This window comes from Rattus norvegicus, chromosome 18 (assembly GCF_021556685.1).
Source record: "Rattus norvegicus strain SHRSP/BbbUtx chromosome 18, alternate assembly SHRSP_T2T, whole genome shotgun sequence".
NCBI classification, from domain to species: domain Eukaryota; kingdom Metazoa; phylum Chordata; class Mammalia; order Rodentia; family Muridae; genus Rattus; species Rattus norvegicus.
In genome coordinates this window covers 63,912,631-63,939,226 of record NC_141551.1, presented here as the reverse complement: position 1 = coordinate 63,939,226, position 26,596 = coordinate 63,912,631, and the positions used below count along the sequence as shown (strand labels likewise).

The 26,596-nt window shown below is 41.4% G+C and overlaps 2 protein-coding genes across 11 annotated transcripts in view; one reads left to right on the top strand and one right to left on the bottom strand.

Moving 5' to 3' along the window:
* Positions 1-443: 443 nt before the first annotated feature.
* On the bottom strand, positions 444-23,903 carry Rnmt (RNA (guanine-7-) methyltransferase). Of its 8 annotated transcripts, none has more exons than XR_015642163.1 (12): positions 23,852-23,900; positions 18,377-18,784; positions 16,797-16,938; positions 15,054-15,179; positions 13,057-13,169; positions 11,070-11,251; positions 10,764-10,928; positions 6,945-7,062; positions 5,870-5,971; positions 5,038-5,071; positions 3,811-3,933; positions 444-2,183 (listed from the first exon to the last, which is right to left on the bottom strand). XR_015642163.1 is itself a non-coding variant. In NM_001008299.2 (11 exon segments), coding segments are annotated over 10 exon segments (1,386 nt in total). In that variant the 5' UTR covers positions 18,743-18,784; positions 23,852-23,903; the 3' UTR covers positions 3,355-3,895.
* A 161-nt stretch (positions 23,904-24,064) lies between these two features.
* Mims1 (mitochondrial inner membrane scaffold 1) overlaps positions 24,065-26,596 on the top strand; it is a 39,724-nt gene continuing 37,192 nt past the window's right edge. The window contains exons 1-2 of one of the 3 annotated variants that reach the window (XM_087592729.1): positions 24,065-24,221; positions 26,079-26,203. The gene's annotated coding sequence lies outside the window, so the exon portion shown is untranslated. 3 annotated transcript variants of the gene reach the window in all.

The window sequence follows — 26,596 nt, the reverse complement described above, 5'->3', positions numbered from 1 at the left end:
TCTTGGTTTAACTTTGGTAGGTCTTGCGCATTAAGAAATTCATCAGTTTCTTAAAGCCTTTCCAATTTAGAATATGGGCTGTGATGTGTGTTCTTACAACCCCTGGATTTTACCAGTGCCCTTTGGAATACCTTTTAACCTCTATTATTTTGGGTCTTTCCTCCTCCACACCTCTAATCCTTCCCAGTTCTACTAACTAGGGACCAAGTATTCAAACATGTATTTAAGCCTCCATTTTCATTCAAACACCAGTTGGCATTATCAAGAAGGTAGGATAACTGAACTCCACGAGCTTCTGGGTAACTGGTAGTGAGTATGAATTGGTGCATGTACTGTGACTGTGCAATCTTCCTCCGAGTAGGAAATGTAGCTACCTGCACAAAAACTCACTTCCCAGGTAACTGTGGTAGTGAGGTTCCAAAGCTAGAAATCAATCCGACCACCACGGTACAAGGTTGTTTATTCAGACATGGAGTACTACACAATCACAAGAACGAACAATGTACACCTGTTGAGAGTAAGAATCTCACAAACACTGCCAAGTGAAAGCCGAAGAATGAACTTTTAATTTTATTCACATAATATTCCAAGCCAGATGAAATGGGTTTTGCTTAGAACTGGATGGTTGTTATAGATGAAACAGTCAAAAGGGGACTTCTGGCATCTGTGTCCATGGACGTTCTGTCTGTGAAGAATCCCTGATTGCCTGTAGAGATGCAACACTTCAACAGAGATTAAGGAAGCAAATCCACATGATTAGGTCTGCCTACTTAATTCACACTGAGACAGCATCTGCTCTCAAAGAGACTGTTGCACGGATATCGACACAATAAGGTTGGGGGACACCATCACCTATAGTGTATACATTCCACATATCTGGTTAGGGGACCAGGTCTCCACACCATGAAGAATAATCTACTTCTATTCCTGCCAGGGTACCTCATTTACTAAAGCACCTTACTCAGGAATTAATACATCTAAGTAAAGGTACCTCAATAATTAACACTAAGCTGCAGGGACCACCTGTTACACTCTTAGAAGTATGTGAGCATAGGACTTAAGGCCCACTACAGAGCAGAAGTGTTAACATGGCTTTGTTCTTGAGATCTATATCCTCTCTCTGCCAGTCAGTCATCAGACAGGTCCATTACCTGTCAGTGACTCTACTCACTGTCTTCTCTTGTTAATAAGAGTCAGTCTCTAAAACACTCGGGCACTGAGGTGGTGTGTGAGCAAGCTGACAGGTTTGAGGATCTCCATACAGGTGAAGTTACCAAGATGGGGAGGGACTAACAACTCCTCAGCTTCTCTCCATCAACATTACACTGGACTGTTGCCCTGAGAAAATTCTAGGCCCAAACAAGTCCATGTCAGCCTTTTAGGTCCTAGTGCAGTGCAGCTTCATCCCCAAGCCAATACCTCTAGTCAAGCTGTATCCCCTAAACGGCCCGCACGGTCTTCATTTCTAAGACCTTTATTTTATGTGTTGGTATCTGCATGTATGTACAGGTGCCAGCAGACTAGAGCAGAGGCTCAAGTCCCCAGAATTGGACATACAGCTAGTTCTAAGCCACTTGATGTGTGTGCTGGGAACCAAACTCCAGTCCTCTGAGAGTTGCAAGTACTCTTAACCTATGAGCCATGTGGCCAGATCCAGATCCTTATTTAGAAACCCAAGCATACATGGCGTGACACAGGCCTGGGTGTATTTGAACCATTTTCATCACTGAACCCAAGAGAAGGGACTCTTTCTGGATGCTGCAATGAAAGTCACACCTTCTCATCAGGGACTACAGTCATAACAAAATTAAACATTTAGGTTCCAAGAATGTTGGGCAAAGTCTTATTTGTTGAAAGAAATAACAGGAAAGGCCACCTTCCCGTTCTTGTCCTCAAGAATTCATCCTGAGTCATTAAACTTCTGCGGGGAGTGGTAGAGGGGTGGAGGTTCAACAGATAGGAACAACACAAAAGGAGAAAGGCAGCTGCTTGACTGTTTCCTGTAGGGTGACATCATGGGAGCTCTCCTATGTCTTTGACAGTAGGTATAATGACTAGAGACCATCTCAGACCAAGGCCAGTTTTCTCTGAGTCCTCAGGGAAGGGCCTAGGAACTCCACATTTCTCTTCTTGCTGCTTGGGATAGCCATCAATAATTCCACCCTTTGAGGAATTCTTCTCTCCTAGAAATGACCCATGGGATGGAATGGAAAGGGCAGAAAAAGACTAAAAATTGCTGTATCACCTGTTAACTAAGACCATGAATTGTGACGACACTTTCTCTACCTGCCACATCATCAAAATACTTACTGGTACTTCCCCAGGAATAAAATGAGGCTAAATTTCTAAGAGCAAGAACATTCCTCCCCATCCCACAACCCACAACTCCCGCACCAAAACCAAACCTACCCTCTAATACTAAGAACAGTGACTATATATAAACTAAATTATGCCTTTAATTTTTTAATAATTATTTTTATTTTATGTGTGTGTATTCTGCCTGCACGTTATGTCTATGTACTACATGCATGCCTGGTGCCCAGGGAGGCCAAAAGATGATGTCAGCTTCCCTGGAACTGGAGTGACTGATGGTTAGAAGCCGCCATGTAGGTAGGTGCTAGCAACAGAACCTGGGTCTTCTCCAAAAGCAGCACTCCTAACAACTGAGCCTACTTTTAAAGCAAGTACTATACAGATTTTTATAGAAGTGGCATCTTTGTGAATTGTCCTTTAAGTGGGTGATTTTTAAACAAATACATAATTGTATTAGCTCTTAAGTTTCTTGATGTACCTAAAGGCTGGCAAGTTTCTTAAGTGTAGCCTCAGTTCTAGGAGTCAGCTCTATTGCTGACAACTTAATGACAGCTACGATGGTTGTGAGGCAGCAAGTAAACAGTTGGAAGGCAGCCCTGCCAGCTACTGTACCATTAATGCCTCAACACGTCAATGTCTGAAAGACTATTAGACGGTGGAGTGCTTTATGGAGTCCCAATGTTTTAAGAGTCAGGCAGGGGTTGTGTGTTTGGGACCTCGAAGGATACAGCATTAGTGACTGAGTTCTCTTTGGTGAGGACTCATCTAAACTGTATCTCACAGGGCTGCTCCTGTTACACAAACACACACCCATTGAAAACGTTATGGAACAGAACTAGGACATGGCATTTTCACAAGACCTTAAGAAAATCCAGCCATGGAATCATTGTCCAATGAAGAAAGTTAACTGTACCTTAATCACAACCTCAATAATAGATATCCTAATTGCTATGGCAAGAAATTCTAAAGAAACATCAAACCATTCCACATTAATCCTATGCTACCATCTCAATTCTTCTACAGAGTCTCAGAATTACAGTGTTTTAGCAAATAGTTATTTTTATTGAAACAGTCAAAATCTAGTCAGGTAGCTCTTATGACAATAATCAAAATTAATTTTATAACTTTAGCAATATATATCGAACACTTACATTCAAGTGTATAGAACACAATCCATTAAATCTTGAAAAACACTGTAACAAGGCTTGAAATGACTGCACGGTGGCAATCTAGCGTTCCTCTGCCCATTCTACAGTTATGGGAAACTCAGCTCTGTAAACACAGCCAGCAAATCACAGCACTGGAGCGGTCAGTTGCTCTGACATGCCCTGCCATAGTTTTGACAGTAGAGGGAAACAATTCTTACAACATTACTTAAAAATAGATCTTAGCGATGACTCATCCTTATGTACACACATTATGCTAACCTGTCACAGACAGTAAATGTCAGATTTATACACTGGACTCTGTGGAGCACCCTACACATTTAGAACTTACTATGAAAATAAACAAACGGCTGTCAAATGTCTCTGGATGGTCTGCTCCACCTGGGAGGATGGAGGGCTGCTCTGAAGCACTGCGCTCACTGCTGCTTCTCAAAGGCAAAAACCAAGTAAATGCCTAAAGAAGAGAGAGGTCAGAGGTCAGTGACTCGGATCATCAGGGAACGTTCCCAGACAGTGCCAAGAAAGAAAAGCATCACTAACTCTATAAGTTCCATTATCTGAGTGGTTTGGGGCAGATATAGGTCACTTGAGTATATTTAAAAACAAAATTCTACTCGTCCATTTAACAGCACTAAGAATACGCGCATGTGACTTCAGATACAGAACTTGAAACTCAGAGTAACTCAAAGTTTAGACAGCGACTGAGCACTTGGAAACAGCAGTGCTTCTCAGATCTTGCGAGTTCCAAGTTCTAACTTTAAACTTTCCATCTGCCTTTCCCCTCTTCAGCATCTAAACTGTCTGGCAATATTTGTTTGTGCTTGTTTCTTCCACTAAACTCTAGAAGGCAGACTTGTTTGCTTTTTAATACCCCAAAGTCCTTTCATATAATTTCTTTTTTAAATCAGTGTTCAATGTTTATTAAATAGTACGTCTTTGACAGCAGGAAGTGTTCAGATTCTCAAGACACCCATGTGATGTATGTATGTGTGTGTGTATGTATGTATGTGTGTGTATATATATATATTTTTTTATATCAACACTAAGGATCTACAAACTGAAGTCCTCTACGTTTCCCAGCTGCAGAAGCCCAGGACTGCACATCTGCCAGACTGCATTCTCCTCTGGAGAAAGCGGACTGTGTCAGAATGTGTCTGTGTAACACTTGTTTTCACACATACTCCACAGGAGCCCTCCTTACTCTGCTGTGATTAGTGTTCTCTGTTCCCACTTCGCTGTCAACATCCGAATGACCAAGTTAAGTAATGGCCGTGGAAGTCTGTATAAGCCAAACAACAGAATCCTAAAGACGGAGGCAACTGCTTACTAACAAGTATGTAGTGAAAACATGTAAGCTCACAAAAGTATGTTGAATAAGGGCCTACCTATATTTTCTCGTCTCACTATGCAGATGTGCAAATGGAGATGTATATGTGATGTGTTTCAATGTATCAACATAAATGCAAAATGTATCAGAAAAACTCTTATCATTTTAAGTTTTAATGATCCCTTAAAACATAATCACTAAAATTATCAGTTAGTGGAATGATATACTCACTTGTAGCTTCCCATTCTGACTTACTTAACGTTCCCTAGAATTACAGAAGAAAGAAAACTTAGGTCCAATACAGAAGTAAATGTAAGCTTATCTGTTAACAGAGGACAGAGGCAGCAAAACCTCCTGACCGCTGTAGGAGCACGCACTGCACACAGACAGCATTATGACAGATTCATCTAGAAACAGTCAGTAAGACTAAAACACAAATTTTCTCAGAGGAGGTTAATCACATTGCCTAGCAGTGGCTGGGCAGGGGAGGTGTCTACCTAAACCTGTCGCTTAATAAAAACCTGAACACTGCGCTTTACCAAAGAACCACAAGGTGAGCAGCTCTACACAGGACACAGACTTCGTAAGGTCTAGTTTCAGTTCTAGAACCCAGTGTAAATGTCAAGCAATTATGAATGAAGAAAATTCCAAGACATTAAAGGAAATGTCTGCAATCTTCACTGGGACGTGTATAGCTTGTCTTATCATATACTTAATTTTTTAAAAACTGAGAGCCTGTATAAAAAGCCAATACAAATGAAAATATACTAATTCCTCCATCTCCCATTTAAGTTCACGGAGCTCGGAATTCTGTTGGAGTTCTGCGTTAGCCAGGACCTCGCAAACCAAGCCTGTGATTCTTGCCCACCCTTAGCAACCTCGTACAAAGCTCTGCTTGCTGCTCCCTGAAGTAAGCGTAGCTTATGTTCTACAGCACAAAGTCACCACCACCAAGGGGAAACTATTGGTACTCGCCAAATCTGTAATCTAGTAACAAGTGAAATGAGCCGGGTCTCCACACAGCACGCACTGCTTCTCTCTGGCTGTAGAAGCCGGAACTTACCAGAGGTAACCTTACTTGACTGTTCTTCATGTACTCGGCTGCATGTGCGTAGTCGCCCGCCTTTTCAGAGGCCAGTTTAGAGTTCTCGTTCGCAGGGTATGACTATGGAAAAATGCAGATTCTAGTTAAGAGATCTCACAGCAATTTTTAAGTTTGACAGAGTAAACACTGCAAAAGGGATTGCTTTGCGTCTTTCTTTGGTTGGATATAAACACAACAGGCTAAAAGAATATTATATGTCGATGGGCCTCACACCCAGAGGCCAGCAGGAGTGGGAAGAGGACGGCTTCAAGTTTGAAGGCCATCTGCTCTACATAATGAATTCCAGATCAACTAGTACCACAGAATGAGACCTTGCCTCATAACAAATAAACAGACAGAATATTAACATTCTAAATTAAAAGAACTGTCTTCAATGTTTCATGGTGTGATTCTAACAAGTTACAAGCAACTGATGCTTATTACCTATCTGCATAATAAAAGGGAAAAGGAAAGCAACCAATGGCTGCAGTCTCTCACTGCTTCATGGGACAAAAAGGAGTTAGACAGCCCTAGCCTCAGTAGATGACAAATTACTAAGGTGTCACCAGAGTCATCACAGAACAAAATTGTACCTTGGTCTACGTACTTGCACTCTAGGCCCTGCCAGGAGAGCACTGAACTGCTGACTTAGTTGTAAGAGAACTATTGTAGATAAGGAGGTCTCAATTTTGCCCAGAAACATGACTAGACAGTAGGACACAGGCAGGAGGAGTGCTGGAATATAGCACCAGAGCACAGATAGCAGTCTTTCTGTCCACAGTGCCAGTAAGTCTAGGCTGAGAAAGCTTATTTTAAAGTAGGACTGAGAACACAGGAAACAGAACTAGACTAGAGTCCCACTCATTGATTCGCCGGGGGTTTACTGACCACCCACTAGGGAAGAGTCTCGATCAGCCTCCGTCCTGGAAGGCAGAGCAGAAATTCTACAGCACCATAACCTGCATAGTACGTGTAACTATGCAATGTCTGAACAACTCTGGAAACACCCAAACACCAAACGTATTTACCATGACCTAGAATCTTTATACTTTACCTCCAGGGCCTGCATCCGTTTTAAGAGCATTTTGTTTTCATTGTTCTTAATCTTTTCTTCATAGAACTCCAGAAATGTTTTTTTATAGATTAGCTTCATATTATACTTCTTTGCCATCCTGTCCAAAAAGATTAACAGAAACACTTTCAGATGTTTGTAAGTTATTTTTTAAGAAACGTTTCATCACAATTATGTGGCCAGGTTGAGGGTATTGGTTCTCGTTTTCCATAATGTGGATCCCAGGGATGGAACTCAGGTCATCATGCTGGACAGCAAGTGCCTTTCCCCCTGAGCCATCTCTCTGGTCCTTTCTCATAGTTTACTTTTGAACTGACAACAGTGACACCGGGCTTACCTAAAGCTATTTACTTATGTTGAACAAAATACAAATGAAGGGTAAGTAATAGTGTTCATGCCTATGAAGAAAGAGGCACTCTAAATATCCATGAGCTTGCAGACAGGCCTCCCTCTTGTGGCAAACAGTTTGTGAAGAAGGGGCATGCAGAGCACTTTCCTAAGAATCCTACTCTCTTTGCATCCCTCAGCTGCAAATGAGTCAGCACCCTTCTTAAAGTATCTTCATCGCCTGCATTCTCTGGTAAGATAAATATTATATTTTTATCTAAAGACTATCCTGAATGGCTTCTTTGCAGACTGTTTTACAGGTTTTCCAACTTCTAAATGTTAAGGCTTTAACGTTTGCTCCAGAATCTATTTACTTCTCTGTCCCAACCACACGGAATGTGGAAGCTGTCTGGAATCCAACTTTCTGTGATCACTGTCCATTGGCTCTCACCCCTGGATAGGTCAGACACTCATCACAAGGTTGAACCTTCCAAGACTGGTTTCTGCCGGTTTTCATTACTGCAGTGAATCCATCTATCTTCTTCTATAGTCCCTGTGGTCAATACATTATAGAGTTCTCCTTCTCTTACCCACGTGTCCACTTCCTACCGCATTCATTCACTGCCATCCTGCAATAGGGCTATCCCCTGCTTCCAGTCCTACCCTCCCTCAGTGAACTTTCCCAGGTACAGCCAGATCAAGCTTGCAGATATACAAAGGTGGCCGTATTACTACCCTTTCGAATACCCTTCCCTCGGCTCCAGGATATAATCCCAAAGCATTGGACCTGGTCTCCGATGTACTCACTTCTGAGCGGATACTGCCGTCTCTTAGCAGCTGCATTTTGGTTCAGCCCCACTAGCCCTTCCTCTTCTTAGCTCAGGTTTTTTGCTACTTCCTGAGTTTTGTAGAAACAGCCAGCCTTCCTGTCTTCTACATCCACATCCCATTCAACCTAAAAGCTGTCCTTATAGTCCGTTCTCTCCTGCCTCCTGTTAGAACTCCTGAATTTGCTAAGCGTATGCAACCCTCAGCAATATGAAGTAGCCTGGAGACAACCCCAGTAATGGGTAAGGAAAAACAAACGAACATATATACAAGACAAGGCTTGAGAAGGAGGGGACAGCTGAGGGAAGAAGGCTGAAGGGATGTCAACTCTTGATACTGGGACACTGCATAAGACACACTGCATAAGACTGTACTGTTATCTGAGCTAGTCCTTCTTGGATGCACAGTAAGAACATATGTACTTCTTTTATTCAAGGAAATTCAATTAAAATAAATCTCCAAGACAAATCAGTAGAAACAAAAGCAAGTTATATGCAAAAAAGGGGAAAAATTCATTAAAAAGAACCCAATTTGAGCAATTCAAATGGACTTCTCTTAAGGTTATTCCATTATTATTTGTTTCTTAATTAAAGGCAAGAAGCCATCTCAACTGCAACAGGTTTTAGATTTAACATTTAGATCACCAAATGCGTACACAAGTAAGTACATTGTAAATGATACATTAGGCTGTGGTCATGGATTTCCTTGGAAAACTCTGTCTCTCTCATCCCACCCACACTGCCTTTCCCGTGACTCAGCCCCAGAGAGGAGGAATACAAGCAGGTTTTCATGGTGTCTCCCCTCAGCCACTCTCTTTGGTTCTTGCCCCTGCCCTCATGTGACACACTGCTGGTGAGGTCCCTTTTCCACTCCCCTCAACTCCAGAGTCCCTCCCAGCACTGGCCTACACTCCTACTAGTGTCTGGATAACTCGGCCACACCTGAACCCGTCCAGAGACCTCACTGAAGCAATCACACACATAGAATATAATTCATCTATTGAAAAACCTATATTGGAATCACCTGAGCCTCACTAGTCAAAAACCAAAACAAGTATTTAATTAACAGAACTACGAGCTGCTCCTACTTACGCTGGAATCAACCACAGTTGTTAACAGCAAAGGGAGGAACAGATCCCCACTCAGCATAGGTGGACTAAAAGAAACTCAAATCAAACACACAAGCAATAAATTAACTCTGAGTGACTAGGTCCCAACACAAAACACAGTGGGAAGGAGCCAGGAGGGTCCGGGCAACACTAACTGGACTTTAACAACATAAATGTGAGGAGAATGTGGGAGGAACAGGAAGAAGTGGATATGGGAAGGACTGATTTGATAAAAATTGCAACTCCTACATGAAATTCTCAAAAAAATTAATGAAATGAAAATAATTTGAACTTTTATTTAATTTTTTTTTTTGGTGTCTACTAAAGCTCATTCTGCTAAGCAGAAACATCAAGCTAACATAGGAAACAACTGTAAAAAAGAAAACTAATTCTTCTTTTTATGAAGTTAAAGAGCAATCTTTTTCCAAAATAAAAAGGGCATTGATTTAAAAATCTAAATCTTGTAAGCAGCTTGCATTGTAACACTGTTTAGTATATTCGTGTCCTGTTGTGTCTTGTTACTTGATTCTCTCTTGCCTTCCTCCCTCTTTCTCCAGCTCTCTACGTTCTTTCCTTGTTCTGGAATAGCCTCAAACTCACAGTCGTCCTCTTGAGCACCACACCTGGCATGAGGTCTCACACTGCACTGACTCATGAAAGCCCCGTGTTTACAGTATTACAAGATGACGGAGTCTAGATTAAAATACTCACCAGTCAGATCTAGGTGAGCAAACCCCTCCTGCTTCCTCAATTAATATTCGAAATAGAAGATGTTTGCTCTCACAAAGTACAAAATGAAATTTCGTCATCTGCATACAACCCCCATCTAAGTTGGCTTTTATTATATTCTCCTGGCAGGGAAACCCTGCAGACTAAGGTATATATCACAGTCTTGAAGCCACATGTAACATCCAGGACCTTCCATTTTTCCTATGCTTGCAGTTCACCAGAATTCTCAAGAATAAATGTGCATGGGGGAATTCACCATGGAATCAGGACTCTATAATCAAACCTGTAGAAAGCTGGGCATGGCGGTGCACGCCATTAATCCCAGCACTAGGGAGACAGAGGCAAGTAGACCTCTGTGAGTCCAAGGCCAGCCTGGTCTACACAGCAAGTTCCAAGACAGTCAAAGCTACATATAGTCAGAGACCCTGTCTCAAAAGAAGATACAGAAAAATAAAAATAAAAACAAAAACAATGACAAAAACACACTAGGCTACTATTCCATGGGCAATTTCAAAGTTATACTGAAATACAAACTTTTGATACTCTCTTTCAAAAGGAGGATCTTCGACTTATGGATTCCTCTTTATACTACCAAAACTGTGTTTGCTATCTGTAGGATTCATTATTTTCTACCTGGAACAGAAGCAGTTGACTCCCTTAGGAAAGATTATTTAAAGTGAGCACCAATTCTGCAGCTAAGAATTTTTCTTGAGGTTGCATTTAAAATACAATATGAATAGCAATACAATTTTGTCCTCTTAGGACAGGGATGAGGGGAAAGAAAAAGCAACAGATCAAGACATTCTTACTCAGTTAGCAATGGAAAATAGACCAAGAATTCAGGGACATCCACAACACCTTCCAAGTTAAAGTCATATTTGCAGCCAAATAAAGGATAATTTCCTTTCTTCTGGAATTTCACAGTGTATATTTCATTTCCAAATGATTCTGTTTCTGAAGCTTCAAGGCGTCTTCTATTGGGTTATTCCACAACCAAAATAAAAGAATTATGATTAATATTTTTCATCCTATCAGTCATATCTTGCATGTGAAAAAGTACATGATACAATTTTAAAAGGTACCTGGCCAATCTTAACTGGATTCCAATTACTTACATCAGTTCGAAGCTATTGGGAGTGGTACCAATAAAATAGCCGCCAGGGTTAAGCCTTCCACAGGCGTTTCTAAGCATCATGTCGGCCTGCTCCAAGGACTCGAAGGAGTAATGGCAAGCAAACTGACAGCTGCAGATGTCAAAGTACATTTCTGGATCATGGAATTTTTCAACCAAAAGTTCCTGTAACAAGTGTACATGGGTTAATATTTTAAACTAGTTACAACATACATCAAATTTCTTAGTAAACTACTAGAATGTAGGGCTGTAAAGTAGACATTCCCTGACAGTAATCAGTAGTTTTCACCAATCTTTGATTTATTCTTTGTCATGTATATACTACAGCAAGGACCACTTAATAAAAGCATTCTTACCCTGACTTAGAAGAATCTACAGGTCTGGATAGATAGCGCAAATGCAAGTTGGGGCAGACACAGCACCACAGAGCTCCTGGCCAGTGAGCTCATCTAATCAAGAACCCTAAGGCCCCTTTGAGAAACCTCAAGAAAAAGGAGCAATACCCAAGATTCATCCACTGTCCACCCACCTACCCAACACAAACATATAAAAGGATTCTGATTTTCATGGTGATATTAAAAAAGAGGGGATTGTGAAATCATGGTAAAAATATGTCAGCCAAAGACGTGACTTGGGGGGTAGAAGTGTCAGGCCCTGCAAGACTGCAAGCCTAAGTCTGTGCCTTGTTATAAGGGCAGCTCAGGGCACGGCGGGCTGTGACAGGAGCCTGGCCATTATGGTGAGAGGAGGGAGACACAGGAGAAGAAGCTCACAAGCTGGGCTATAAAGGACAGCAGCAAATAAGTAAGGTTTTCCCTTCAAACAAAGTGGACAGTGAAAACTAAGCTGGAGGCCTCTGACCTCCTGTGGAAACTGTGTCACAAATGAGCCACTCACATACAAAATAATTAAAATGTTGCATAACATTTCAGTGGGTCTTGAGAGCTAAAGTAAACTGGTACTCAGCGGTCACTTGGGCCATTCAGCCCTTGGCATCCAAGAGAACCAGTACTTAAGTTTGCACCTGTTCGGCAGCATACGCGTCTCTCACCCTCCCTTTCAAGGCTGAGCGAAGCAAGGCTGACTAAACAGGCCCTATTTAACGGTGTTTAGCCAGAAGACAATGCAGTTGAGAATCTGGGAACAGTGAGGTGAAAAGCACACAGTGCTTCTCATAGGACAGGAAACCGTCCTTATAAACTACAAGTGAACAAAACACGTTCAAGTGCAGGACTACTGCAAAATAAGGCATCCCACATAACTCAGCTTCTGTAACAGTGAAGTCAAGCAATGATGATAGCAAGATGAGAGGAAAATTTATTTTTTAAAAAAATATGTGGACTTTCTTTTGACACTTATTTCCTAGTGTGAAGAGTTACTAGTGTGTAGTTCCCCCACAGATCCTACGCCATTTTACATAAGGGCATATTTTCGAGTTTTTGTGGACTCTGGGACTGTAGGGATACTAAGGGATGACCATTTGAAAACAAATCTTGCCCAAATCAAAAGAGACTTCAAAATATCCATCTATTAAAAGTAAAACTTGCCTAAAAATATCCAAGAATTTATTCTAACAGAATTTCTAATAGAAATTGAAAATGCATGCCTTAGGATTTTTAATGTTTCAAATCACAATTTAACAAACAATCTTAAAAATGGGAGATGCAGCATGTGTGAGGCCCTGCATTTGATCCTAGCACTGTAAACAGAAAAGAAATTGTAAAAGACACGGCTGGAGAGAGGACTCAGCAGTTAAGAGCACTTAGCTGCTATGGTAGAGAACACAGGCTCGATTCCCAGAACCCACATGGCAGCTTAAAACTGCCCTTAGTATCCCAGTTCCAGGGATCCAATCCCTCCATCTGGCCTCCATCGGTACCAGGCATGCATGTGGGGCACACTGACATGTACGCAAGCAGACACTGATATACAGAAAAATAAACCTAAAAATTAAAACAAGAAATCTGTACCTTTGAACAGTCAGCAGTTATAAATTCTGCACTAAAAATATACTCATTATCACGACGACATTTCATGTCTTCGTAGCGTTGTTGACATTGCTTCATAGAAATATCGGCAATATCTGGAAGGGTAAAAGGTGTGTATGTCATCACAGAATAGCCACTCAACTGATAAACTGTGGCGTGAAATTCAGGCATAAGACAAGAAGGCTGTGGACCTATCCAGTTCCTGCTAACAAAGGCTTGGTTTCCTTTGTTCCTGTAAATGTTCAACTACATTCCATACAGAAGCAGCAGCTTCTCTGTTCCTGCAGAACTTTCAGGAATTGGTTCTCTCCCTCCATCGTGAGGTTTGAGAACTTATCAGGCTCAGACAGCAAGGGCTTTTGCGCACTGAGTCAGGTTTTAAAAATTCATTCAAACATAAGGCAGCAAACTCAGATTCCAACACGAACTATAAAACCTAACACCATCTATCAGCCTGTTATGTGAAATTCCAAGTCATTGTTTTCATACTGAAATTCATCTGTTCTCCTTGCTCTGGGACAGAAGGCAATGATGGTTATAGACAGGACAGCCTTAGTCACACATGCAGAGCAGTGGCACCAAATGGTGCCATGGAGGTGTCCTGTGTCCTTCACTATCACATACCAGTGGGGAAAGCCAGTTCTCACTTAGAACGTCCTCCGTAAACAGTAGAAACTCAGTCGTGGCTCTGATTTTCATCTCCGCGCGTCACCGCAGGGACATCAGGAGTAGTCTTTTCCTGTCACTAGCAGCACAGAGCACATCTTGGGTTGTGGGCTGACACTGTCACGTGTTCAAGAGGAGTCACGTGACCTTGAAAGAATGGCTCTCAAACTCTTCATGTATTTTTGAAGATGAACAGGGTCATTTTAAGGGACACAATGGATAGTGCTCATTGCCAGAGATAAAATTTGACTTTCAAAAAAATAAAATCACAATTCTGTGAAAAAAAAAATTGTATCAACCACCTTTGTGACTGGATATAATATTAAGAAAATGTGATTTCTTGATGTCAGTCCTAAGAGAACTTCAGTAAACAGTACTTTCCAGGTATGCTGAAACCATTATGAAAATATACGACAGACCAATGGGTCAAAGTAAGGGGATAAGCAGGCTTCAGATCCCACACCTAACTCCCCTTACAGAACAGCGTGCACATGACTTCTCACCCAAGATGAAGCCACAATTATCTGAAAAGGATAACACCACCTTTCATTTACGACCACTTATTCACCAAAATAACCAAATGACCTGGCAAATGTAGAGACAGTTCTCAAAGTTAACTTGCCAGAATTCCCATTAAACTTTATTTGTATGAATTTAAAAAGTCACAGCCTCAATTTCTAACATGTTCAAGAATCAACAGCTTCAGCCACACACATAAAATGAACAATTCTCCAATAATTGTTTTAGTATACATGGCTCATCAAACAGCAAAAATGAAGGAAACTACTCATTTGGACAGTGCTCCAAAACTACTTTTGGAGGCAATGCTGTTGTACATACTGTGATCCATCAAACAGAAAGAATATGGTACCTGATAGAAATAATAATGGTAATAATATGTCCTTCCTTTTGAGGAGGTCAAGGTAACATTAACTGTATTACAAAACCATCAGAAAAGGCTTAACTCGTTTTTCAACACCTATCAGATCCATGGTCTCAGAGAGAAGGTGCCTTCAGAGAGCAGCATCATATTGGCAAGGAGGTCCCTTTAATTCCCCATTCACCTAACTGACAAAAACAATTCTGACCTTCGAGACCTGCGTGTTCAGTTGTTCAGCTATCATCACGGTCACCGTAACTGCGCATGTGTGTGTGAACAAGGGAAAGAGAGTGCACAGCAAGCACTTGCCCCTCCTCCTTCATGTGGACTCTGGGGATTGAACTTAGGTGGTCAGACCCCCACGGCAAGTGCTTTACCTAGCAAGCCATTACACTGGCCCCCCAAACAGCTCTTCCCCTTGTATCTGCCTTACCAGCGCACACTAGCCTGCTAATTCTCCCCTTCCTCCACTTGAGCAAATCTCCACCTTTTCCACATCCCAGGTCCAAAACAGTGATGTCACGGTTTTTTCTTTGTCGTACCTTTTCTAAAATTTCCCCTAGAAGAGAGAAATCAATTATAACACATTTTATTACAGCAACTTCTTTTTTTTTTTTTCTTTTCTTTTTTTCGGAGCTGGGGACCGAACCCAGGGCCTTGCGCTTGCTAGGCAAGTGCTCTACCGCTGAGCTAAATCCCCAGCCCCCAGCAACTTCTTTAAAACCTACTTCGTCTGACAAATCATATGGACTGTACCACAGTAATGTATAGTTAACATTAGGTTGGTATCCCAAACTGTGAGAGGAAGTAACTTGCTCCTTTATTCCTAACCCTAAAGAGTATGCGTGTTGTTTTAAAAGGCTTCGATTATCTCTTGAAAAACACTTTTGAAATGTGAATTGTTAAGCAGGTGATATTTAAGCTTAATTAAACAAGAAAAGTTGTAACATCTGTGGAAAGAGAAGCACTAAGTTGCATTTTCTACACTTCCCATGATGTGTACGTGTGACCCTCTTGAACTGAAGTAGCCATGGAATGGTAACTACAGCTGATTCTTACTCTTTACACTCATAAGAGTGTCAAAAAACTCAACCTTTCACCTCATAAACAAGCAGATATTCAAATAGTTGAAAAGGCTTATTAACAGTATCTGACATGAGGTATTCAGCAGTCCTAGAACTTAATACAATAATGAACCTTAGTATTTCCCCTAATTTATTACTGTTTGCTACTTTATAATTTGTATGGATACTATTAAATATTCACTCCCAACATTTCTGCCTTTCAGTATAGATATGAAAGTAGTGTTCCTAAGAAGCATAAGTGCCCCATATTTTAGTCCTGTCATGAATCTTAACACTTATTCACCAAAACAATAAAATGATGGGTGAAATGCAGAAGCATCCATCAAAGTCAATTTATCAACTTGTCAGAATCCCACTAACCTGTACTTTTGTGAATTAAAATCAGACAAAAAGGAAAAAAAAAAACTTCATTATAAAAAAAAATCTTAAAATTTCTCCAAACTTACAAATCTGATATAACCAGAGAAAGCAATACTTACATTCTAAGTCTTATTTTCTTTACTCACTTCCATTTTAATTTTAAAGGTAAGTGTCCATAGAGAAAATATTACTTCCAAAACTATGTCTTTATCAGTCCTCAAGGTAAACATTTTCCTCAAGAAACCATGTAAGACAGAGAAGCTCTGTAACGGACAGTGACCCAGTACGGACACACACTGTCCTTTCCTTGGCATAATAAACTCAATGTTCAATCCAACATGCACTTCACTTATTAGTTCCTTGAGGAACATTAACTAGGACCATAAAGGACACTGCCAAGTGGAAGCCTGTTTAGCTTAATGTCAACCAAACATTATGAATGTCCCATATAATGAACTAAAAACGAATAGTAAAATAATTTCTCCCAAGGGCCTACCTCTGGCTCTCTAGCTTTAGAAACCAAAGTGTAGCCACAGAGGAAAGAGTAAATGATGGTCTTCAAAGCTCGATTTCTGATTAACCCTGGGAGGGAAGGCCCAGAGCAGAGAGCCGGCTGTGGAGACAGCTCAGCTGCACAGCACTTTCAGTGTGCATGGCCCTGGGCTCTGTGAAAAGCAATGCACCTCAGGGAAATTTAAATCTCCCAACTAAAGGGCAAAAACAGATCATACCAATAAGAATACTTTTAATCCAATTATTAAAGTTTCTTAGGTAGAAAATGCGACTTTGACTCCGCTTCACCAAGCCGACTTCCTGAAGCTCGTTATAGTGGGCGGCCACGGCTGAGCTGTGTCCTTCCTCCAGCTTCTGAAACTGAAAGGAACAGAATGTAAGATTCGAGTACAATATGGAAAAGAAGAGGTCTCAGATCGCCTGACTTACCCTACAGACCAAGCACGCGCAGCTCAAGCGTGCTCTACAAAGCAATGGCTGGACCCACAGAAATAATGCCAATTACCACCACCCCTAAGAGGGATCGCCCTGATTCTTCGTAAGAAGAATCCCCAGTTTAAGGTCTTCTCTGTGGCCCTCACCTATATAATTTACGACTAAATGTTTTAAGAAAACTACTGTGCTTCAGAATTTTGATTTATTCAACTTAATAAACCAGTCAATGGATGAATTCCTAGAAAGGAGTAAATGAAATAAGCTATTAGTAGGGAATTATTGTTATGATTACATGAGGCATATATATATATATATATATATGGGTTAGCATTTAGCACGTTGCACTCAATAACAATGACTTTTATTATGAAACAATTTTCAAACAAATCTGCATTTATAAAAATTCCATAGTAGGTAAAGGCCTTCAGCCTCTGCCATTTTTCCAAAGCATTTAATTCTTTATTTTACATATCAAATTTAAGGGTCAAATTTTACCTGGGGGGGGAAAAATCTTCCAGTGTAAGTTTAAAAACTCAAATTTAACATAGAAGATTACCTTTTTACAAGGCCACTGTTGGTGAAAGCCCGGCCTGCTACTTTCTCTTTCAGACCTGATAACAAAATGTTACCAACTTGCAAAGTATTCTCTTTCCAGTCCCAGATCCAGCCTCAGTATTCCTTCCAAGGTCTGTTATACCTTGTCCCATCAGCCTTTTGCATCAACTTAACCAAAATTATGACAAATAACTATGTAAACCAGACCAGAAGCTGGAAACATTTAGACTTTAGCACATCAGAAAGGAGAATAAAGCTGGGCACAAGCTCGCATTTATTACCAGCCAGTGATCACCTGGCTACTTGAAACACCCAATAAAAAAGGGCAAACAGTAAATCAGCTGGGTCACATACCACCATCTTAAAAAAAGAAGAAAAAAAAAAAAAAAACAGTAGGGCTGGAGAGATGGCTAAGCAGTTAAGAACACTGACTGCTCCTCCAGAGTCAAGTTCAATTCCCAGCAACCACAACCATCGGATGCCCTCTTCTGGTGTGTCAGAAGACAGCTACAGTGTACTCATTTAAAATAAATAAATCTTAAAAAAAAAAAATTAGAAAAAAACAAACTTTAGAAACTGGCTTAAGGTTCTGGTCAAACAAGAGTTTCAAAATAATATGCAAATTATCCCAGCACAAGGTTCATCGTAACAAAACTTTAAGAATTAAGAGTATTGTACTTTAAGATTATACTTATTTAAAATCAAAACATCCCTAAACTGTTTGTTTAAATATATCTATAGTTCCTCCACAGTTGCTCCATACTCCTAGTTAGCACACTGAAATAGAAAGAAAACACCACCAGCGTACTTTCCGAGTCTGAGTTTCCAAGGCATCCTGAGGCTGCAGTTTTCGCTTTCTCTCGGTAAGCCCTCCAGGGGAAGGCTCATCTTCTGACCCACCACCCCTCTCCAGTTTGCTTCTCTTTGAAGCACCTCCATCATCCTCAGAGTGTTTTTCATCTAGGATGATTTCGACATCTAGTTTTCTTTTCTTGGATGGAGAATCTTGCACATAACTTGAATTTTGCTCTACAAGATCATCTTGTGTTTTCGGCTGATCTGCTTGCTGGCGTGTCTTTTCAGAAAGCCTCTGCCCAGACGCAGCAGCGGTTTCATTAACACCTGGAGAAGATTCTGTCTCAGAATCTACAGATGCTTTCACAGAACTTTCCATTTCTGGTTACTTGAACTGACAGCAAAACCTCATGAATCGACACTGGAATAGTAAAAAAAAAAAAAATAATAATAATAAAGTATTATTTACACATACTAATGCTAAGACCCTAAAAATAATCTCAGTCATGCACACACATCTAGTCTATAGCCCAGGAAACTTACGGCCATTCAGTATAGACAGGAATGTGGCCCAACACAAACATCATAAACTGGTGAGATGCAGTACAGTTCTCAAGCATGAGCTTTGTAATGACATCATTTCATAACGTCACAAGGTTGTACACACCAGGACAACAATGCTTATATATGCATTATATATGAAGCTATAAATATATAGCACTATTAATCAGAATGCCGCCACTCTACATTAAAAAGACAGATGAAATAAGATATACAATGCAGGTTTGGCATCTAAGACCTAAAGTTCTTGGAGTAGCCGTCAAATACATGCTCCATTACCAAGCAGCTTTGCTCACTCAAGAATTAAACCCAGACACTCCTTCTACATTATGTGTATTAACCTTTAGACAGACAAAAATTTGTTAAGAGATACTTATTAAATTATTTAGACTAAATTATTTAATTAATAGAACCATTAAGGCATTGTTTTGGTTTGAAAAGTTATTTGAATATGAAATTATTTTTTCCCAGGCTTGGGTGTCAAATGCATGGTCTACACCTAATAGTGCTATTTTGGGAGATTCTGGAAATCTGAGAACATGGGGATTAGTTTGGAGCAAGTAGGTCACTGAAGAGATACCACTGAAGGTTATGCTCATCCTTGGTAATTCCCCCTCTACCTCCTGTCCATCCCTAGGAAACTCCTTAGTCACACACTACTGTTGTCATGGTATTCTGTCTGCCCAAGTGCAAGGAGCCAATCACAATCTGAAACCTCAAAAGGCACAAGCCAAAGCAATCCTTCGTCCTTTAAACTGCTTTCTCTGGCATCTGGTCAAAGTGATGCAAATCTAGACTAGTAGCAGAGGTGGGTCACCATGTAGTGATGACCTGACAATGTTGGAACCTTTGGAACCAACCCGAGGAAAGATTCTGAAACAATGTGTGTATGTAGGCTGGTATGTTGTAACACAGCAACACAGTCACACTTCACACTTCTGTTCTTGGTTCTCACTGTAAAGCTGGTAAGATGTGGCTACTATGACCACATCAGTCTGAGCACGGTCACAGGCGCCTTTAATCCCAGCACTTGGCTGGCCAGGATCAAGGAATCTCTGTGAACTGGAGCCAGGTGGACAGTGTTCCAGGCCAGCTAAGGCTACCTGGTAAGAACCCATCTCAAAGAGCAAAAACAACAAAGACCAACAGATTGAAAGTGGACATTCTTCTACTAGATTAGCCAGTCTGATAGCTTTCAACTCAGCCTGTGACAGTTTCAGCACAGAGATAAATCTCTACAAATCCTTTACCAGAGTATAATATGCACGGCCTGTAGTTCAATTTCCCAAAGCATACGTGCTCCTACCTGAGACCTCTTAAGCCTGGCCGCACTGACTGCGCTCCTGTGGACACGCTAATCTTCCAAGTTCCCACCAGAATTGCCATGTAATTTTCTTTTTACCTTACAGGGTCTCACAGCAAAGGGCCTGCCTTGGGTGTCAGGAAATGTTGACATTAGACTTCTGAACAGCACTAAACTGCTTAACTCTGGGGACTGAAAGTGGACTCCCTGCAGTTGATTACCAAATGGTCACAGACCTTTGGGGCTGGAGCCAAGTGTTACTGACTGGGAAACCCTGCACAGTTTTGTGGTGAGTACTTGGTTGGTTTTCAGCTAGTAGTACTATTTGGGGAGGTTCCAGAGAATGGAGGAGGTAAAGGCTATTTGGAAAAGTATGTAAAGTATACGTGGTTGCAGGTAATTCCTGCTTGACTACCATGGGGTAAACTGTCTCCTCCTTTACACACTCTCAGTAGCATAATTCCCTGCCTTACCAAGAGCCCAGAATGGTATTCTGCCTTATCACAGGGCCCCAATCACCAAAACCAAGTAACATGGCCTAACATCTCCTAAATTATGAGTTATGCTTTTCTATAAGCTGCCCCCTTAGGTATTTTGACTACCTAAAAATAATACATAAAGTCAAGATGTTGAAATCCTTATTTGATAATGAACCCATGTAATTACACAGAAAGTGAAGAGCAGAAATAGCTTTAGAACAACTAAGACTCACCTTTAAATCTCTCTCAGATATGTTCTGGGGCATATGTGTAAATTGGGAGGAAAAAGAAGTAATCTATAAGAAAGAATTGTTATGGCCTAGGTATTCATTCAATTAATTTGCCAACCCACTACTACAAAAAAAGTATGTGAACTATCTAAATTTACAACTTAAATACTTCTACTAAAATATCAAACTGTGTTGCTGAAATAAATGGTAAATGGAAATCAAAAGTCAAAATAATGAGACCCTGAAATTTCAAGTCCTAAAAGTAATGAAGACATATGGTGGTTTGAAGGAGAATAAGACCCATAGGCTAATATATTTGAATACTTGATCTCAAATGGTGCTACAGTTTGGGAAGGATTAGAGGCGTGGCCTGGGTGGAGGAGTATGTCACGTGGGTAGGCTTTGACGTTTTCTAAAGGCCAGTTTACTCACAGATAGCACTCTGCCTTGTGCTTGTAAATCAAGACATACTCTCAACTACTGCTCCAGAATCATGCCACATGCCTGCCTGCCACCATGTTTCCTCACATTGATGCTCATGGACTCTAACCCTCCGAAACTCTGATCCCCAAATAAAATCTTTTAAAAGTTGCCTTGGTCATGGTGCCTTATCAAGGCAATAGAAAAGTAACTAAGACAAGAGGTTAAATTACTTTTAAAGACCTTTTGCATAAAGAAAAGGTGAAATTATTTGTAAGAACAAGTTAAAAAGAAGTCACTCAGAATTGGTAAGGATTTCAGAGGACATTAGCTTTCACTAACCAATACTCAAAGCAAAAGCACGAAGCAACAAGAACAAGAACAACAACAAGGCCAAAATGTGTCACACAAGAACAACTGAGTAAAAAAAAAAAAACCAAAGGAAAAAAATCAACTAGGAAAATAATTTACAGAGTAACTATTATAAATCAGTATCAAGGAACACTGGCTACAGAGTAATGAAAACTCTTACACTCTTACTTCCCCTGTCACTTAATGCCTAGAAGAAACTTAGTTTTACAACCATAAAACCATGTGAAATATTATCCTTAGCTATAACTGCTGCCTAAAATTAGTACTGGTATTTAAGGGTGAATTTTATTCATACGGTCTATACTATTACAGATTCAGTGTCATAAAAAGCACTCAGTACCACAAAATGGTTAAGAATGTCTAGGATCCTGTGTCCAACGACTCCATGGCGGAGCACTTTATCCGATACACAAAAAAGCAATGGCTCTTACCTCAAAGGGGATAGGAGAGTTTATTCTGGAAGCCAAATTTGTGCCAATGACTAAGGAACTCAGATTCAGGTTACTAAAATTTCACGTTCTAACACAGTAACCATTCCAGGAAGTTATATAGTAGCAGAAGAAAGAAATCATCGGTCCAGACACTTCTCAAATACACGGGTGGAAACAGCAGGTAGGTGGGTCACAGAAAGGCAAGTAAATCTCAGCTACAGTAACCAGATGCCATCTGACAGACTCCTCCGCCTTTAAGTTGGTCAGAACCAGGGGTCTGTTTGTACATCCTAAAGGATTTACCTAATGGTCACACAAATGTCAGGTCACATACAGAACAAAATAAACGATAAGTAAGGGGACTAAAGATGGACCGAGATAATTAGGATTTGGACTTGCAACATTCCACCTCATCCAAGTCACTCAAGTTCTAAAGACCACCAAGATTCTAAACTCAGTTAACAGCTTTGTAGTCACAGTTCCTTTGGAGGAATTCTTGTTCACAGGGGCACACTCTAGGCCCCCGGCTTGATTCCTTGCTTTGCATCAACAACTATGATAATAAAACTATCAACAATGGTAATGGAAATACTTAGAGATGCCCTGATAGAACAACGCAGAAGGGAATTTAGGGTAAACTGATAGTAGACTGATGGGGAGTTCGGTATTTTTACCTGCAAACACACTGTAACTTGCCTCACAGCAATCCAGATATTCTAAAGGGTTACCTAGATCTCTTGAGCTATCAAATTGTTTGGACAATGAACGCCAAGGTAAGGAAGAGGGAGTGAAAGGAGGAGGGAGGGGAAAAATGAATATTCCCCTAGGAACCTTATGCCTAGAGACGGAAAAGAACCTTACAAGAAGTGAAGGAAGCCCAGGCAAAAACTTGTAATTGTAGACAGGACCACACTTTGGTCAGGTTGCATTTTTCTTGTCTTCTATTTAAACCTCGCCCTCATTACAAGACCCACAAAGAAGGAGGCGTTATTGGATGGTTATCTCTGGGCCACCTCCCCAATGTCACACGGAGTGAAGTCTCCTTTTTCTGCTTTTTGTTCTTAACTCGGCTCTTTTAACTGGCGGATTGGGGTGGCGGAGGAGTGCTTGTTGGGGTATACACACGCCAGAAGCTCCTCCATAAGTTCAGAAACAACTCTAAATCATCGTTCTTGCTCAGCTCAGTTTGTACCTGCTAGCTTATAGCATGATCTAGACCGACCAACTTGACTGTCTACAGCAGGGTGCAAGACAATGAAACAGAAAGTGGCAAGTAGCTCTCCAACTAATTTCATCCGTTCCCCTCCCCGGCCCAGCCTTTTACTCAACCTCTGGTTCAGGATCCTAAGGCAGTGCTCCAGACAGAATAAACCTTCTTTGGCTCCTAACAAGTCTCCGGCCCATCCCTCATCACAGCCCTTCGGCCCGAGCAGAAAGAAGCACAGGAGCTTGTGCTCCCTGGGATAGTGTGGTCTGGAGGAGCAATAGCACCCACCGTCTTAAGACAAGCAGTACCCACACTGCTTCCGGCTACGGGCACAATAAATCCCACGAAGCAAGGACCGAAGGTAGAAGACTAACGGGGAACAAGCCCGGCCTGGAATCCCGGCGTTCGGTCTACCTTTGCTCTTAGCACACAAGATTAAAGACAAAGAAGCAAGGAAAGGCCAGAACGCCGAACGCCACACTCACCCACACAGTCATCCACGATTCTGTTTGCGGAAACGCCGGCCGGAGCCACGCGTGCCTTGTTACGTCACTTCCGGGGAGTGCGCCGGGGACTCGTAATTCGAAGGCCAGACTCGAAGCGTGGCTTCCTCCGCGTTGGAACTACGAGTCCCAAGGTTCCTAGCGCGGCGGCGTGCCTCTAGCCCTGCGAGCAAGCACGGAGGGTCGGAGCACGTTGCTAGTGGGCGCGGCTGGCCTGGGCAGTGGAGGCCTAGCGTTTGCTGGAGTCCTGTGGTTCGGCACCCTGCCCTACGCTTGGCGCAGTCGCCCTGCTGAGGCAGCTCCTAACGCCCAGTGCGGTAGGAATCCGTGGAGACGTCCCACATCCTGAGAGGTAGCATGGGTCCATGTTTGCTGTGGGGCTTCGGGAGGGAGCCAGAGGGCACCTTCACGGCCGGCGTGTATGTCTGACGGCAGCGGAACGCGCCGCTGACTGTCTGTCGCGGCCTCCCTCCTGACGGCGGGAGTCGTCAGCACTCCGGACCCACCGCCCGGGGCGGTCGAAGGAGGTCACCCCTGTCCCGGGTCTTTCTGTAGTCCTGGCAAACCTCGTTCCTCCTAGTGCCGTTTTACACCCTCTTGCATTATGACCCTTAGTGCCCTGCTCTTCCGTCCTTGCTAGTTGGAATGTCCTTTGGAACACAACAGTTTTCACCTTTGGGACTGGCGGGCCACTTCGGACCGCCTTGTTTTTTTTAGTCGTGCGATATTCTCAAGGGAGGCAAACCGGTACAGGCTTTCACCCCAAGATGAGGGTCAGAACGTAGAGTCTACGTGTGGATTAAGATAGTTTACGCACCAACACATTTAGCGTGCCTATCTCCCCTTCAAAGTTGTGCAAAACCACCATCAGATTTGCAGTGTATCCTGACTCATTCTTCAGCAAATTTGGTCCATCCAAAGCCGCTTTGAAAATAAGTTTTGCTAATCCACCTATTTGTTTGCAGGCAATTTTATTAACATGGTCTTGGGGAAGATAGATTTACAGCGTATACCTCCCGTTGTGATCGCTTGCAAATTGTGATTAGCCCTTGTGAGGTCGTTGACCCCGTTATAAACCTCGAACTAAACGGCTTCCTTTTAGCAAGTATGACAAATCGATTTTAGATAACTGGGATTGTGTATTTATTATATGCCATTATCCAGTTTGAGAGTTAATTTCCGCTCAGATGCAAAGGGATCCGTCCTAGAGCCCCAAAGCTCTGCGCCTATTGAAACGTTGGAGTTTGTTGTATCCAGTGATTGAGGTTTTGGGAGATTTGGGTCTCTCTACTTCCCCCAACCCCCAGATAATTGCTGTTGTCATCTTAGAGAAAATAAACCTGATTTCGAATTAAAAAAAAAAAAACTTTAACGACAGAATTTCATCATGTAGCACAGGCTGGATTTAAACTCATGATCTCCCCACCTCAGCTCTCCCTAATGCAAAGATTACAGATCGACATCAACCACACGTGCCTTAAGTCTTTCTCTTAATGGATTTAAACCTTCTTAACTACTTGTTTATACTATCTCCACAATGTATTGATGTTCCGAGTTCAAACTTTACACATCAGTAAAGATATTCAAACTTTATGCCTTTTTGTCTCAGTGCTATCTGGCTTTCCAGAAATTGAGTTAAAACAATGATAGTTAATACTTTGATATTTTTAGTACCAAGCTTAATGTATCCCTTGCTCGTTTCCTTGTGTAATGCAGTTAGGATTGTTTTTGTTTTTCAGATGAGGATTAAATTTGTTTGTCAAGGTCAATCCAGTAAATAGTAGATCCAGGATTTGGTTCCTGGACCTGTATGCTAATAATAAACAAACAGTCTAAAAGGTCACTCAGAACTAAAAGTAGCCCAGCATGTAAATTTTCAAAAGTATTTTCACAATTCTTAACCTTTCAGTTATCGTATTGAGAGAAAATAGCTGGTTAAGGGTGTTACTTTGCTGTATCTGAGTTCTACCCAGACTGTAACCATCATGGTCTTCAGGTGCATTAAACAAGTGCTACATAGTATCTACTTAGTGAATGACTGACCCTCCAGGGGAGCCTGAGACCATTTAACTCATATTTTTTAAATGTAACAGGGAATTTATTTGAAACCATTTATAAGAAAGTGAATGTTTCTCAGAGGAACGCTTGTTTTCAAAGATTTATTTATTATGTATCCAATGTTCTGCCTGCATGTATGCTTGCACACCAGAAGAGGGTACCAGATCCCATTCCAGATGGCCGTGAGCCACCATGTAGTTGCAGGGAATTGAACTCTGGAACCCTGGAAGAGCAGTCAGTGCTCTTAACCTCTGAGCCATCGCTCCAGCTCCACAGGTGTGGTTTTTGTTCTTAAATTGAGTGTTGTTTTGGAAAACGATATTTTGATAAAAAATGATATTGTTTCTAAGATATAGATAAGATGCCTGAGCTTCTTAAGAATGACTTTGTTCTATGGCAACAGAAAAAGTGTAAAGAGTTTGGTTTCGTTTCTCTAAAATAGTCACTCCAAAAAGTGACAGTTCTCCTGCTTACCTGTGGCTGCCTGTGCTGAAAGTTTATATCTCTTTAAAGCATTTAAAAATGTTCTGTTCTAAAGTTGCAAAGGATATTTAATTAAGGAAATCTGTGTGTGGTGACTATATATGTCAATTCAGGTTATAGTACCTAATTTAATCAAATACTAGTCTCAGAGTTTGTTGTTAGGATATTCTGAAGGTATAGTTACTG